General features: G+C 37.3%; 1 protein-coding gene across 1 annotated transcript in view; it reads right to left on the bottom strand.

Annotated features, from left to right (window-relative positions):
* TRPC3 (transient receptor potential cation channel subfamily C member 3) overlaps positions 1–18,060 on the bottom strand; it is a 167,339-nt gene that overhangs the window by 17,376 nt on the left and 131,903 nt on the right. The window contains exons 4-7 of the mRNA XM_075200321.1: positions 16,872–17,036; positions 14,706–14,922; positions 13,384–13,617; positions 1,756–2,020 (exon numbers count right to left, since the gene is read on the bottom strand). Of these exons, the coding sequence (XP_075056422.1) occupies positions 1,756–2,020; positions 13,384–13,617; positions 14,706–14,922; positions 16,872–17,036 (881 nt within the window). The remainder of the gene's footprint in view (positions 1–1,755; positions 2,021–13,383; positions 13,618–14,705; positions 14,923–16,871; positions 17,037–18,060) is intronic.

Below are 18,060 nucleotides of genomic sequence, written 5' to 3'. Positions count from 1 at the left end.
ACTAAATTACATTAAAAAGCTACCCCTTCTCCCCTTAATTCCCTTGCTTTCATCTCCTCAATAAACTATTTAGCAGTGCTCATCACAGTGAATATAAAAGGAGGTACTTAGTGATCATATACAGCACTCATCTACTTTTTTCCTGGTTTTAATAACATTTCTAGAAAATGTTGACCAGATAAGATATCCTATACTTATCATTTGAAAGTGTTATATATTTAAAATATATAATTATTGAAATATGGATACTCTAATACTAGTTTAGCATAATAACTGGTACTATCAGGTATCCCTCTAATTATTGGCTGGGTGGGAACACTAAGGGCTAGATTTACTAACAATCTTGTTAGATGATGGTTTTAAACCGCTTCACATCAGTGGCGGTTTAATGTTCCATTGTTTATTGAGGAGCAAAATTAATTTGTAATTAACTTATGGGGCACATTTTATTTTTCATTATATTATGGGGCCAATATTATTGTATTCTATTATGGGGCCAATATGAATATATAATTATAGGAAAGGGCAGTGCTATTTAATGGGGATAATAATTATTTATAATGCACACATGTGGCACTACACATTGCCCCCCATAATATAATAATACAATAATATTGTGCATTATTATAATGAAAAATAAAACTTGCCTCATTAAGTTAATTTAAAATGTATTTTTATCTCTTAATTAATAAATGATTGTTCCCATATTTCATAAGTCAAGAGTGCCTCCTGTTATGTTCTAAATGTCAAAATAGTTCAGACAGCATGTAGTTTGAGCAATCTTGCCTCTCACAACCACTTGTTTTGACTGTTTGGCTGTTGTTTTTCAGACAGTGGTTTGTCAAACAGCAGCTTAGTAAATCTAGGCATTTAAAATTCAAGGTGACGATTCTAAATCTAGCCCTAAATGTAAAAACATATAAAAAAGTGATAGTAATAGAATTTTACCAATTAAAACAGATACATTTTTGGCTCATTTTGGCCCATACAACCTGACCTTAATTGTTGCTCTGTATAAGCAAACAATAAATATAGCAGTTATGTTAGTGATAGCATTTACTTGTGATAGCCAAATAAATATCAATGATAGAAACAAATATAACAATAATAAAAGGAGTGCTCTATAATCAAGTTAGTCTAATTTCACTTCTACTTCTGTTTAGGGTAATTAGTGTAATTATTATTGTTTACTATAATCTGACCTTGCCCGACTTAGTTTTGGATAATTTCCTGTCTCTTGTTACCCTTTTATGAATGTTAAACTTTCGTTCTTGTAAATGGCCCTAAGAAAGGGCAGGGGGATATATTTACTAAACTGCAGGTTTGAAAAAGTGGAGATGTTGCCAATAGCAACTAATCAGATTCTAGCTGTCATTTTGTAGAGTGCACTAAATAATTGATAGCTAGAATCTGATTGGTTGCTATAGGCAACATCTCCACTATTTAGTAAATATATCCCATGGAGACTCGTTAGGGGGAGTAGTGGAATGGGGATTTTTTTTATCACCATTTTGGAGTGGCCTAAGTCTGTGAACTGGGATGAGTTTGGGATGTCCGCCCATTAGTTTAGTTTAGTAAATCTAGCCCAGGGACTGGCAGAAGCCTTGCTGGTAATATAAATTCATAACTAATTTATATCACTGCAACTTCTAGTTTGAATTCTAATCATGTTTGGGACCCCGATTACATTTTATAAATAATGTAAAACAACGTAAAAAAATATTAAAATAAAACCATATGTGATGTAATGCTTACGTTGTGAAGGCAGAATTCACTTTAGCTCCAAGGTAGTAAGAATATAGGATAAACATCCCAATCATGAATGCCAAAAACACCATAATAAAGAGGACCATAAACTTGAAGATGTCCTTCACTGTTCTCCCCAGTGATATCTGCAGAGGTCCAAAGCTTTCATTGGCTGGAAGGATGTAGGCTATGCGTGAGAAGCTCAGCACAACAGCTATGGCATATAGTCCTTCAGATATGATCTGCGGATCAGACGGCAGCCATTTATCTCTGGCTGAAAGAAATCAAATACATGGTAAATGACTACAATAAATAGTATTGAAGACAAAGTTCATTAGTGGCTGGGGAACAATATCAAATTCCTCTCTTCCTAGATGAAGGAAATATATTAGAGAACTCTCTTTTAACTGTTAGACTTCCAATAACAGGCTGAAGATTTACAATGTGCTTGTTTACAATAAATCCCATTGAACTATACTTTGACATGGTTGTTCAGCGACTTGTGCTTTTAATTCTTTGCTCAAATGTTTTATTCTCCCAGGAGACATTTTAATAGCAGGTGGGTTATTTGAACAAGCACATAAAACAGTAATTTTACCTCCTAACTTGTATATTACTCACATAATTCATTTAAAGGGCTTATTTCCACCAAATTCCTCATTGATTCTATTGGTTTAATTCTCCATCATCTCTGTCTTAGCAAAATTGATTAGTATACCATAGCAATATACATGCTTGTCCACACAGGTAATCTTAGCCATTTCCCCATCTTACTGCTTCCTCTCCTCTATCAATTCAATGTCACAGCTTTTGCCCTCTATCCTTCTACTGTATCACACACTTCAATGTCCTTTCTTTATTACTTTGTCAATGTTCCCTCTAAGCTAAGTGATATGAAAACAAGCAAGCTTAATGTAATGAGTACTTCACCTTGCAAAGTTGCTTTGAGAATCTACTGATTAGCGCAACCCTGCACAATAGCCCCCAACCCCTTCGCGCCAAAAAAGAACACATTCATTTTTTGATTGCTCAGCTTATAGTACACTGTATATTTTGGTTGCTTCCTTTTTGCTCTCTCATATGAGTTTCCCTTTATCTTTTCAATAGCACAATTAAACACCAAAATGATTCTAAGTAGGATGCATTCCTAACAGTTTACATTCAAAACACAAGTGTAAGTGCATATATAGTAGGAAATAGTAGAACATCTATCTAAAAGCAGCCACACATGATTTCAAGGTTCAAAGGAAGTACATATTGGGCATGAGTCAATAAGGAGAGCAAAGGGATAAAAAGGAGTAACTTTGTACCAGGGAAAAACCATGTTGCATTGGAGAGGGAGGTAAATTTAAAATGTCGGGACAGATTTATAGTTGGTGCAGGTCATGTCCTAGATCAACTTTAAATTTCAGTGTAAAAATCAAGTTGTCAAGTATTGTGTTTTTAAGAGATTAATCTATATGTTTTGCTAACTATTTTCCAATTTCCAGAGGCATGTGTAGGAAAATATATATTGGCAGTCTGTTCGCATGCTGGTAATTGATTCATGAATGAATAAAAGTCTCATTTTGATTGCTGGGGGTATATTTACTAAACGGCTGGTTTCAAAAAGTGTAGATGTTGCCTATAGCAACCAATCACATTCTAGCTGTCATTTTGTAGAATGCACTAAATAAATGCTAACCAGAATTTGATTGGTTGCTATAGGCAACAACTCCACTTTTTGAAATGTGAATAGTAAAGCATGATGAATTACAGAACATGCTCACATTACAGTAATGATGAATTAATGAATGATTACATATAAATATAAATGGGTCAAGTGGGCTCTAGGGCCACCAAAGTAAGAAAGTGGCTTAATAAATCAGTTCAAACTGAGCAGTAGTAATAATATACTGTTATATCACTGCATAGTTCATGCATTTCATTGTAGCTGTAGCTCGTCCCTGCATTACCTCAGAGCTTGTGCTTTTCCTGTCTGCTCTTGATACTGGAATAAACTGCATAATGTTTTTTTACTACAGCATAACTTTGTTATTCCTGTGACTTCCCAGTATGACTTACAGCCATACCTGCTTCCAAGAAACCTGGTTGGTTCAAAAATTGTCCAAATGAAAGTATAGCATGACCTTCTGAATAACCTTTTGCAGGGAGAAAGAAGCTTTGTAGCTGCCTGCCAACCATAGAGCCCTCATAATGCGATCTGTACACCATTTCAACCTCAGCTAAATAGCTTGCTCCACAATATGAGGTGCATGAGTACTCAGCTAGTAACACCCTAATATATCTAGAATATGGAAATGTTTATATCCTCCATAAATATCACCATCATAACATGCAGATCCATGTGCTTCCTGTAAACACAGGTGCATTTGTGCTACAATAGGCACAGGCGCGGGCTGGCAATTTGAGTCCGGGGGGCACGCAGGCGGCCGCATCCCGTGTCATGTAATGCGGCCGCCTGTGCAATGACATTATGTTACTAATTGGCATATGCACTGCTGCAGAGCATTTTTGCACATACATAAAGAGTCAGCAAATTAATGATAACACATCCTCAAGATTTTTAATCCAGTACTAGCTGAAAAGTATAATACCAATGAGAAAATACAACAGAAAACATAATTTCAGCAATATAAACAATAAAAGTGTGTGCAGATCTCCACTTAAATACATATTACTGCAGCTTAAGGATTTACTTAAATGGAAATATTCTGTTCAGTTCTGTTTACCGTTCCTTTCAAAAAACTAATCCAAGCCACAATGTACTAATATCACCAAATGGTCTGATATAGCCACAGGAATGCTCAAGAATGAGAGAATCTAAATAGTCTTAATCATAGCATCATTATTATGTTTATATCATACTTGCTGCCTTTATTATCCTCCCCTCCAGGAGATCCCAGAAGATGGGTCCACGTGGCAAGTGCTGGCATAGTTATGGTGCGAATTGCATCATCACGACTCCACCCCCTGCTGCACAATGCTGTAATTCGTGTCATTGTGCAGCGGGGAACAGGTTCATGATGACACGATTCACAGCAAATAAAGCCATTGGGCAACCCCAACTTCACTAGGTAAATGGCTAGGATCTAATATCTATCTCATATGTATCAAGAGGACAGGTTGCCAATAGACCCACCTGAGGAAAGAAGTTGCCAATAGAGAAAAAAGAGCGTGCCAAGGGTAAGGATCCCATGAGAGGGTATCAGGAGAAAGATATTAAGTTTGGAGATCGGTAGCTATAACTGTCAGTCAGGTCCTCCATAGCATTGTGGCCCTCCAGCAATATTTGCTAGCAGTTCCAATCACCCCTGCTACCCCACCCTTACGTAATGTGCTTCTCTGTTATAGTTGCAAGTGCAGAACCCCAGCCTGATCATGGAAGCCCTTGGATGACTCTGATAGTACCACGATTAGTGGTGATGTGGATGCATAGCTCGTACAATGAAGAACCATACCATATGTGGTTTCTGTGTAAGAGTGGAGCTGCGGTGATGGGAGGCTATCTTAGTAAGTGCAGGTGGAGAGTGTGGAGGATCCAAAAATGCTTCAGAACCTGTGAGTGGCAGTCAGATTCTGACCTTTTTATTTTCAACTGAAAATGTCAGTAACGTCCTCGATGAAGTTATTTTGATTACATTTAAAAACCAGAATAGCTAATTATAATTATAATATGTGCAGAGAATATACTTGGCGGTAAGGGTGATGTTATAAGGGGGTTTGATATAAAGAGAAACAATGATTCATGTCTGACCATAATAATGTAAAGGGAGAACTGAATAATTGGGATGTATTTGTTTCAATTTTCATGTGTACATGCAGAACAAATGAAAACTGCTTTGGACTATTCCAACTTTCTTCTTATTTTACATTGTGCAGTGTGTGTCTGGTTTATATGCCAAGACCACATAGGAGACAATCTTTATATGTTTAAACAAAATGTATGTAAAATTAATGGTACATAATAAAACAATCCAAATTTTAGGTCATCCTGCTGAAAGTAAAGAGATTGAAAATGTAGAGGAATCTTTAATGGTAAAAGCTCTACTCCAGATGGCATTAAAACTGGCATAGTAAAAGGAATACTTTAAGGACACTCTTAATCCCTATGAAAAACGAAACATAATTTAACTATTTTTGTTCTCAGAACTCTGTTGAAAGGCTTCAGGTGCATTTGACATTTTTTAAATTAATACATTTAATACTTATGTCAATTTTGTTCAAAACAATAAAAAAAAAACAATAACAACAATAACAAAAAAATGAGCAAAAGAAACTGACAAGCAATAATGCAATAGATTTCGTTAAGCTGGTGTAAAGGCTTGTTGTGAGGCCAGATGGTCTGCATAGAAAACATACCATGGTATTTTAATTCAATGGTTTCCATGTCTCTGACTTTTGGCTATGATTTTAGAATGAAGTGGGGGTACTGGATTTTTCCAATGCAGAGCTACTGCAGCTCTAGTTGTGATAAGTATATAATTTGTTTCATATCTATTGTGGTGCTGGGACTGGGGGGTAGTGGTGGAAAAGAGCAATTTCAGGAAGTGATTGGAGTCTCATGCTAGTGATCAGATCAAACACTTCCTCCCAGAGAACCTGTATTTTTGGACAGCTCCAGAATATATGATATATATATATATATATATTGATTAATAATTTTGGTCAGCCTGAAAAAGACCCTCATGAGCTTGCCTGGGAGCGGGACACCAGGGAGACTCTAACTACTAAAGAATGGTCAAAGATTAGAGCTAATATAGCTAAGATATCTATATCAGTTAGAATAAAAGAAAATTCTTGCAAGATTTTCTACAGGTGGTATTTGGTCCCCTCTGCTCTCCACACTATCTTTTCTGCGTCTAGCGACCGATGATGGAGAGGGTGCTGTTTGCGGGGTACCCTGTTGCATGTTTGGTGGTACTGTCCTAAACTACAACCTTATTGGCAGCAAATTCATAAACTCATTAATTTCATTACTCAGATTAAAATGCCCGAGTTCCCCCTATACTCCCTCCTCCCTAGACGGCTCCCGGACGCTACTCGTCCAACGCAAAAACTCATCAATCATATATTAAATGCATCTAAATGTTTAATTGACGCTCTTTGGAGAGATACCTCTCCCCCCTCGCTCTCAGCCACTATCAATAAAGTTTGGTCAATCTATAGAATGGAAAGCATCACAGCTCTCCTCAAAGACAAACCAGTAAATTTCCAAAACAACATTTTTGCTTTTTACTTATAGCATACCTATTCTCCTTTTGCTACTTTGAGTCCTTTTTAATGTTTGTAAACATTTTGGGTTTCATATGTATACTTTATTTTTATTCTTTCTCTTGGTATGTTTTATCTATGTTGTTTTATAAAAACCTTAATAAAAATTACTTTTGAAAAATAAAAATAGCCTTTTCCCCTAACAAAATAACTTCTAATAACAGCACAATGGGGGATGATGGATGTAGAATTCATAATATTTACAACCAAATTAACCTAGTGGACTTTAGGTGCATTACTGTAAATAAAACATGTACCACTTAAATTGCTTTGCTGTTCCCATGGGACAAATTGAGCCTAGTTATAGTTTTCAAAGTCCATTAGTGTAATATCATTACATATCAGCTGATATCAAAAGCTGCATAATGTCAGACAGTACACATGTAACCTACAGGATGACCAGACACCAATATGTTTATGTTAAAGTAATAGTGTGCATCCTGTATGCTTTTTTAGAGCAATTTTCAGAAAGATTGAAAAACAAGGTTAGCAAACTTGTAAACATTATCTCTGCACGTACTGACTATATAGACGGATGTTTATGAGGTTGACAATGATTATTAGGTATCTTGTTGTAAATGTTCTTCTAGTTTATACAACTTGCAACAAAAGTATCCATGCATATTTTGTGTTGTTATTCAAAGAATAAAAACAACTAATTAAAAAGTGTCTGTGCATCATACATCTGGGTTTGACTTATTTGTATTATCTATACAAGTATGTGATCGAGTTGGGTTAGGGTGTGCTTCCAGCTAAATGGGTAGTTGAGGCACAGAGAGATTGAGTTAGAGAAGGAAAATCAAATATAAATCGGTGGATCTCTCATATATATATATATGAAACACACACACACACACACACACATATATATATATATATATATATATATATATATATATATATACACATATATATATATATATATATATATATATATATATATACATATATATATATATATATATATATATATATATATATATATATATATATATATATATATATATGTGTGTGTGTATGTGTGTTTCATACCATATGGTTTGCTGGAAAGATCTCCAAATCTGTTCCCTTGTAGAGTCAGATAATGCATTTATTTAGCTGTCCCAGGTGCAAACAGCTTTGCATCTGATTTTCTTTTTGAAGGGGGGGCATCTAGCCAGTTCATTCTTAAAATGTGGAACTGTTTCTTTAAATGGATCAAGGAATGTGTGCCTTGAATAGCAATGTGGAGAATGCTCTTCCTTACTGCTGAAATGGCCATTATCAATTTTCTTCTCCCCTTAGACACTGTAAAGTCCTGTGGTAGTATACTTAGTATAGCCCGCTCATGTGTGAATGGCACATAAATAACTTATTCCTTCGTGGCATATGTCCACACTCAGATCCCGAACCCCCTTATAATAGGGCAAGATCACAGACAGTGAAACAAATCTGCTGATGGCGTTAGGGGCAATTTGAACCGTCTGATAGACTTATTAGGATCTTCTGTGTGGTAAAAGATAACCTCTGTGAGAGATATTAAGAAACATTTCCACATATGTAGATACCTTAATAGAAGCCCATAAGTTTTTAAGTCATTTTCTCTAGTTCTAAATTAGGAAAGCATATAAGCCATTGTGCAAGTCCTGTTTGGTATTTGCATGATTAATAGGATTCCATAAGAAATTATAATGAGTAGATATTGCGCTTTATTTTCCCTCGGATGGCTATTAATAGGGTATCTAGTGGATTTTCCTAGTCCAGCAGGGAAAGTATTCTAGTCACACTTCTGGTGAGATGCTGCTCTAGAGTAAAGGCTAAACCACAAGGGACAACTATTTGATATTTATCTGTAGCTTGTGAGTATATGAGAGGTTTTCAGCTTTCTGTTTTAATAAACAGCTAGAAGTTGGGGGTGCAAATATGATGTAACGTTTTTTTGAACGACTGAATTTCCGATCAGTCTGCCGATTCACGTGTACACACTATACATGATTACCTTCAGATCTGTATTTTTCCCCTCTCATAACCATTGGCTGAAGTAGCATAGTGTCAGTGACATAACTGTGAGAGCACCTATTAACTATGTGTGGCGCGTCTATCAGAGATCATGAATGGATCATGTCAATGAGCCTTGAACCAGGGACACCTATCCAGCAAGTTGTGTGCAGCAAAAGGTTTGGGTGTCAGAAAGTATGTACTGTGACTATGCAGTACTAGTGTGTTGTTTTTAGCCCCATTTTATTGCTGGCAATGCCTCTGTTATATTTCTGTCTTGTGTGTACCATTTGTCTTGGGAACTGTAGATGCAGGGATACCCAGGAGATGCCTGTAGCTCACAGAGCAACAGTGCTGCTGATGCTGCTGCATGGAGATAGAGAGTGACAGGTGATGTCAAACACCCTAAATTGTCGTTCTAATTCTGCATATTGCATACACACTGCAGAATTGGAACAACATTGTTTCATTGTTAAACACGATTTTCAAGTCAGTTTGAAAATCACGATCAACGATTTCATGTGCTTTGGAACGATAATCTGTCATCATTCCAGGGTACACACTACTGTGCTATCGGGCCAATCAGTCACTTTCATCCAATTGACCAGATAATCGGCTGAAAACTCAGTAGTGTTTACCTAGCCTTAATCAGCAATTACTTTTTATCTAAATGGTGCAAGTTATACAATGAAAGCAAATATCTGATTGGTTGCCAGTGGCTTATCTACTATAATCGTAAACGTCATAGCTGTTAAGGATTCTGGTGTGACTCCCAACATAGATAGTGGTTGGTTATCCCTGACAGTGATAACACGATAGACCAGCTTACATGCCAGACACCACCTGTTAAGTGGTGTGTGAGTGCTTATATTGTCTATATGAATTTAATTCCTAATCAGTGCAGGTAAACCACAAGAAGCCGACAAAGCAGGTGAAGAAACCTCTATGTGAAGAGGTTGGTTTCTAGGAGTGGTGACATAACGCCGTCCAACCAATAGTGCGCAGGTGTCCATGGCCTGTCACCAAGCCAGCTTCGACCTTATACGTGATAGTGTATATTGGGTGTCCAGGAATAATTTCACAATGCAAATTTACCATCCAGTCATTACAATCAAACTTTGAGTTAATAGCCAACTGCAGTCTGTTAGATGTTTGAAAGAATAGCAAGAAAAATGCGGCTGTACTCTGCAAAAGGCTCTTTCCTTGAAGCGTTTACTTATCAAATATCTTCTCCAGGTGTCTCCAAACACCACTTCCCTTGTTCCAATTTTATTATTAATAATCTCTCTAAAACTAAGAGTGATGATATCTTGTTAACACAATTTCTATAACTATTCAGTAATCAGATTTTATATAACAGTGAAAATAGTATCAGCATATATGTGTGAAAAGTGTCTCTATGTGAAGTTCATACATTGAACTTTGTTCTTGGGAAAAATATATACTGTATATATTGGTATATTTGGGGCTATTATTAGCAATGAACAAAAATAACTCAAAGGCATAAAAAATTCCCGAGCCACAATTGTGCCAGGGGAATTTTGTGGCGCTTAGCCGGATATCTGACCTGATGTGTTCGGTATATTACTTAACTTTTTGTCTAGGGATTATTTCAGTCTTTACCAAGTCTTCCATGATGCTTTTAAAAATAATGAGATATACTGCTGTTTTGGGAGTAACAATCAATCATTACAGTAGCAAATATTGTTATTTTGATTATGATTACGCTCAGCTGCTCACTGGTTGCAAAATATCTCCTAAAATGCAAGAAGACATCAAACAACCTGTTATTTGGTAGGAAAAAAACAAGCTACACTTAAATGCTTTGATCAATTCATAGTGAGCGCAGGATCCATGTCACTGAGCATGGCCAGGAGCAGTTTGATTAATTACAAGCTTTTCCATTTGTGTTTTTGTGTCCCTGTCTAATGGTAGCCTCTATTTGAAAAATGTAAGTAACTTGATATAGGTTGTCTGTGATTTATTAACATAATAATTACTCTCAGGGTCTGACACACACTGTGATTTGTGAAAAGCATACATCTAGAAAGCAATATTGAATTCATATATCAATAGTTAGATAAACGGCCTCTGTCCTATATCACATCATATTATTAAATTATATGGAGTCTAATAGGGGCTAATGCAGGAAATGGAGTGAGTGGTATGACGTGCTATATTTACTTATTGCTAATTGGATAAGATTACTTCATCTTCCTATTGAACTCAGATTTTTACTGTTGTAGAATACGTTGTTGCTCATAATTTTCTTTTTTTAAGGGACATCTACAAATCAAATGTGCTTTTATTTTGCACATCCTCAGCCTAATTATAGATGACAATTAAATTACATGTTTACATTATTTTATATTCGTTCGAAATATCACAAGGCCTGCAACTGGAATGAAGATGGTGCTGTGTGAGGCCGCAGACCTTGACATAACGCTGAAGCAGAGCGCGGGCTTTATGTAGCGGTGGACAAAAAAATTGGCATAAATTACATCCGTATAAAGTACGTAGTTTGTGTAGAATGCACAGTCATGGGTATCTTACGGTACTTTCATTTTGATCGGAGCCAACTATTCCATAACTTATTTATTGAGTTTGGACATTAACATTTTTCTTTTTATATTTCAGTATAAAATGTGAAAATTCTGTCTGTTTTTATGTTTTAATATTTGGATAAAAACATTTCTGTTGCAGACAGTAGGATTTATTTGCTAACATTGCATTTAGGTGCACAATTTGCAATGATCCACAGCAGCCAGACAATCGCTTTCATTGCCCAACTTGCACTAGACAGGTAAAGACTATGGGGTCTATTTACTATTTATGCTGTGTAATAGATAACATTATGTATCACAGCATAACTTGGCAATACATACTGTTGTATTACAGGTGTTTACTATGCCAGGGCCGGCCTGGGAGAAGCCCAAGCTATTCTACAAAATATTTTTATTATTGACTGGAAGGCTAACGTTCGCTCATGCGCATATGGACCTGACCCTTTGGGGGATCATGCAAAGCCTTTCCAGCTCCACTGGACCCCATAGAAACAGGTAAGGCTAGTTGGCAGCGAAAATCTTTCGTGCTTTTATCTAATTAGTAAATTACTAACATAGTAGTACACACTGAGTTCTATGGGGACTGCAGTAACAAAAACTAGGTTAATGCAGTTCTGATTGCTCCTGTGTTAATCGCTTTATAAATTGTGTAACTGTATGCGATGGCCATTAATGGAGAAAACTGTTGTTTTCTCTGGTTGTAACCATCATTGCACCTTTGTAAATATAAACACCTAATTGTAATTGGTTGCTTTGCTTCCATGCAACATTTGCCCCTCAATGCAATGTCAGTAAATGAGCTCTAGTGAGTTTGTTTAAAAAATTGTGAGTAGAGCTGGGTAGTGCTTAGATATCCTCTCCCTCTACCCTCTCTCCCATCTTCTAAACAAATGTCTGACAAGAAAAGGTGAGTCTTTCTGTAGTATAGAAGGGGAGATGTGCAGATGAAAATGGAAAGAGGGAATTTTTAGCACAGACACATATAGGAGAAGGAAAATGTGCTGGAGCTGCAGCGTTGTCTGAATCTAGGCAACGGACTGAAGCTGGGACAGGGGCGGACCCAGACATTTGCCCTACCCGGGCCGATTTTAGGGGGGGCGAATAAGGCCCCGCCCCTTTCTGTGTTCTAAGGCTGCCGGCGGCCGTTCAGAAGTGAAAGTGTGCTGTCCCGCTGCTCTGATTGTGTTTAAAACACAATCAGAGCAGCCGGGCAGCATACTGTCACTGCTGAACGGACCTGCACAGTGTGCAGTTGTCGGCAGCAAGCCCCTGGTAGGGGGGGGGGGGGGGGGGCGATTGCCCCGATCGCCCCCTCCTGGATCCGCCACTGAGCTGGTAGAGGGTGACAACTAGACAAAAAGCTGGAGCTGCAGGGTTGTCTTGATCTAAGCAAAGGACCAAAGCTGGGAGAGGGTGGGCAAGTAGCCAAAAAACTGGAGCTGCAGGGTTGTCTGAATCTATGCAAAGGACTGAAGCTGGGAGAAGATTGAGGACTAGACGAAAAGCTGGAGCTGTGTGGTTGTCTGGATCTAGGCAAAGGACCGAAACTGGGAGAGGGTAGACTACTAAGCAATAGGCTGGAACTGCATGGTTGTCTGGATCTAGGCAAGGGACCGAAGCTGGAAGAGGGTGGACAACTAAGCAAATGGCTGGAACTACAGGGTTGTGTGGAAAAACATCATTGTCATTCTCATTTTGGAGCAGTATCTACAAATTATTATGTTTTGAAGTGAGGGATGTTTGATAGACAAAACCTACCTAAACACACACATCTATGTGACAGACAGAATAATGAAATAGATAAAGGCACTGGTGATCTTACCGTAGGTAAAATACTCAACTTCAGGAGGGAGGGTAACCAGAGAAAGGTCACTTTCTTGGATATTTTTGTCCACGTACTGTTGGGCTTTGGTGGCTTGCATAAAAGCTAGAAGCCTCGCAGTAAATGCTGCAATGAAAATGGAGAGCATCCCAAAATCCAGAACATTCCACAGCTGCAGTACATATTCCCTCGGTCCTTCCAGCCATAGCTCCTTGCACTCCGACCACATCATTCCTGCCACCAGAAAAACAAGGCCTTGTCAGTTATGCGGTATAGGGAAATCATGCACAATATGAGTCTAAGCTCTCCCTACTTTGGCATATTGGCATTATCAGTGCCATGAGAGTTTACAGTTCATCCTGTGCACACAGACATTAAAGGCAAAATATATTGAAACCTCTGATGTGCCAGGCAAAGAGTTAAATTTCCCTCACAAGTGAAATATGTGACTCATTCATTGATCTCTTTTTACAGGGTCACCTTGTGCATAATTGAAAGGTTGTGAAAATCAAGTGTATGCATGAAGAGTTAGCATCAAGAGGTGTGAATCAGTCACATGTACAGAAATATCTGGTTCGCATACGATTCACAGCAATACAAAGAACACAGACAGGATAAAACACCAAAGATGTATTTGACAACTTTATTGTTCCATTTAGCCGAGCATCTGTGACATACTTATTATAAAGTGAAGATGCTGTCCAGCTGGTCTCAGAAGCTCACACAGAGAATGTAATAGTAGAAAACAAGAATGTCTATACATAAACTCACAACCTACAAAGCGCTGTTATCAGATTGTAGATCTTTCACCATGTACAAGAATAAAGCATATGGTCAATGGTATAATGATATTACACCATTAACTTTGTATGTACAGAAGGTTTCAGTGAAAATCCACATGATAGTTTTGAAAAGCATGGACATTCAATTCAATAGTATTATGTTGCTCAGTCAGAATTAAACATTTGTTACAATTGAATTATGCTATGGGATGATGCTTGTGGAAAATAGACAGTTACTTTCATCCTTGCTAATGCAGAAATAAGTGGGCAAATGTGAATGAGGATTTTCGGATCAATGCCTACTCACTGGCTTTCATTTACAGTTAATTTGTGTTAAAATAATAATTACATCAGTTGAATATTTAATTATTCATTATCGCATTTGGTTAATATTTTGTAGCTTTCTGCTTTACTTTCATATTAACTATAACTGTTATGACTGCACAGCATATTAAATAAAAGTGCATATTGGGTATTTCTGCTGAGCTACTACTTGCTCCCAATAGGAAAAAAGATACATGGGAAACAAACAAGACCTACCTATAACCCACACCATGATGAGCATTTCTGTCCATGTGAACCGTGTGGTCTTCACTCTGAAGATCTGCTTTGGGTACTCAATGACAGTGATGTTTGGTAGAGTTTTAATGCCTTCGAATCTGTCAGAGGCATTAAAGACGAGCAGGCACAGGAAAATGATAAACGATGCGGCATGTGCCACAAACTTCATGAATGGACTGCGGAGAGCCTTGCCGAGCTAGAAAGAAAAAGAAGCAGGTTACCAAGTTCTCAGGTTTTAGAAAGGGTTTTGCATACCTGAAACCAGCTTATATCCTCCCAGGAAAATATAATGGTTGAAGAGTATTATGATAACATATGTATTATAAATATATTGTGGGCCTTCAATTGATGGAATGAGTCTAGAAGAGTGGAACATTGATGGCATCACTTTCATCTCATCATGAAGATCCTCACAGGAAGTGTCTGGGAAGTCTTGAATGGCAACCTTTTTGGTGGATAGTTATGTATGGATAACTATCAACTTTGCTATTTCATTTACTTTTACCAAAACAGAGCTAGATCATATCTATAGTAGTACACACTATATATGTTAATTTATACAAATGTCTCGTGATTATGTGGGCAAAATACACAGCCAAAGTTATATGAACACGTTAACTGATGGCATCATTTATGTAACTGAATATTTCATGTGGATAACGCTTCCTTCTTTTTAAGTAAGTATAGGAAAAGAGGACTTTCCAAGAAATCGGCAATATGTTTTTGTCAACTTAACTGAAAACGCACATCTTTATGCCCAAACGGACGAGAAGTGAGTACAAAAGGCAGACACGCATTAAAGTTTCCAATGCCTTAGTGCACTTAAATAGAATTTCCAGCTGCTGACCTTTACAATGTACTACATTCAATAGGGAAAAATAATATTGTCGGACTGTGACTATGCTCTTTCCAACAGATGTACATTGCTTTGGAAAAGGTCATCAACAGTCATTAAGACTTTGTGACTATGCTAATATGATCATTTATGAAATCTTCTTGAGACCTATTTTCATATTATGTCTCCACTGTTTTATTTCAGTTTGTGGCCAACAGCAAGTTATTTGAAAGTTCTATTGAATTTCTGGCAACATAGGATAGGATGGGCAATACGCTGACACTAAAGCTGTTGCTGATTTATATCTCCATAATTCTCAGCTACCCAGAAGCCAGCGCAGGAGATGTGCAGTAAGTCAGCTGCAGTTGGGACACTGTGGGAAAGATACAACAGCAACTCCCTAATGATTTGTTATGAGTGGCTCAAACCATACATATAGACTGTTGCTGGACAACTCAACAGATGATGGAATCCATGGGAAAAAATACTTACGTTATAGCATATACACGAGTATTTGTAGATAAGAATTATTTGTCTCAAAGATGCCAATAATCTCTATTTATTTCTTTAGAGACCATCCAAAGTTTTAAAGAACTGTTCCTGGAAATGTTTATCCCTAGACCTATCCTTATTTTCAGCACTTATTAACTGCACAGTACAACATCTCTTATTCAATGTTTTCTAAGCATGATGGGCTTGATTCATTAAGGATCTTAACTTGAAAAACTTCTTATTTCAGTCTCCTGGACAAAACCATGTTACAATGCAAGGGGTGCAAATTAGTATTCTGTTTTGCACATAAGTTAAATACTGTCTGTTTTTTCATGTAGCACACAAATTTCAATTTCAATGTACAAATAAGCTATCAAGTATTTGTGTGCTACATGAAAAAACAGTCAGTATTTAACTTATGTGCAAAACATAAAACTAATTTGCACCCCTTGCATTGTAACATGGTTTTGTTCAGGAGACTGAAATAAGAAGTTTCTCAAGTTAAGATCCTTAAAGAATCAGGCCCTATGTTGGTAAGCGTTTGTGTGTCGCAATAACAGGCATGATGTCTTATTCTGTGACATGAATGCTATTCTCACTATGCTTATTCTCTGGACATTATAGGTTAATATTTATTGAAAAGAAGTATTAGAAAGGTAAAAAAAATCTGGTCAAATTCAGTAATAATTTCATGATGGGGACTGTCCACCTACACAACAATGTATGTGATGAACTGAAATTCACCTGCACAGCAGCAATGCGTTTACCTGCACCTGTCAGTGGAAAAAGTTATCATTAGACCATGTGAAATTCAATACCCGGCTACAAGGAGCAATCCAGTATCCGACAGCAAGAAACGGGAGCCCCAGGGCAACGACCAGGACAACCAAACACTTGATAGCGATGGTCTGTTCTCTTAATCCTGAGAGGTTTTCATACCAGATGGTTAAAAGCTGCTGCTGGCAATTGGGGTGTGCCACAAACTGCAAATAGAACAATGACGATGGACAATTAAAACACCATTTTGTAGTACGGATCTACCCAGGACTTTGTGTTTTGTGTTTTTCCTTATTCAGGGAACAATATATAAGTCTGAATTTTCCATGTTTTAATCTAAAATCTGATTATTGTCTGGAATAAAAACATAAACTGTTGACACAGCATCTGAAAGAGCTCTGAACCATTACAAGTCTCTTAATGCATGTGTCAAATGCATGACTGCAGCTTGTAGGCTTAGACAGAGAAAACTGTGGTTTACCTAGTGCGGCTTACCTCTGCCATTTAGAACATATATAAATAAGAAATGAGTGGCTTGGTTAAGATAAATTCCCGAAGTAGTGAGAAGAAACAATTTTAGACAGAAGTGAAAGGTTAAAATCAGAGGCAATAATGAATCAACGTTCTCAAGAGATAAGGAGGCTCACAAAGCACAGGGGGTAGATGTTGCACAAAATAGTTAGTGACAGTAAAATGTCTATAAATAAAGTAGGTATGATGAGAGAGGTGTTTGTGTGTGGTGGGTGTTATTAGCGGTAGTGGATATGGATCGTACTCAGCTCATATTACTCACTATGCACCATTGGCACAGTACAAGAACCAGGTACACCGTGCTGCTGAGGTTGTCAGGAGTACAAGACACTTCATTCTACAACATCTTGTAAGCACAATTGCTATACTTAAGACTAAATAAATATTTTCCTACAGTGCTAAATTTTATGTACTCCAATGATCCCCAATAAACTTAAGGCCACATTGGTGTCCAGGTTTTTCATTTCAGAATGATGGAAGCCCTGTACAAAGGAATCTAAAAGTGTAATGTGAGCCTGACAAAAGGCTAAAGTGGATAAGATCCAGCTATCTGACTTTGTGGGCTAAGTATCTTGATCAATTCCGACATGATTGGGGAAGTCTTGACTAGCAGTCATCTCTTTAGCTGAAGCCACTGCTGCTAACCCAAGTGTCATCAGTTACTATAACGGCTCACATCATTTTTCCAACAAAGATAGT

Source organism: Mixophyes fleayi, chromosome 1, assembly GCF_038048845.1.
Source record: "Mixophyes fleayi isolate aMixFle1 chromosome 1, aMixFle1.hap1, whole genome shotgun sequence".
NCBI classification, from domain to species: domain Eukaryota; kingdom Metazoa; phylum Chordata; class Amphibia; order Anura; family Limnodynastidae; genus Mixophyes; species Mixophyes fleayi.
Note: the sequence above shows the minus strand (reverse complement) of the source record. Positions and strands in the feature narration are given on the sequence as shown.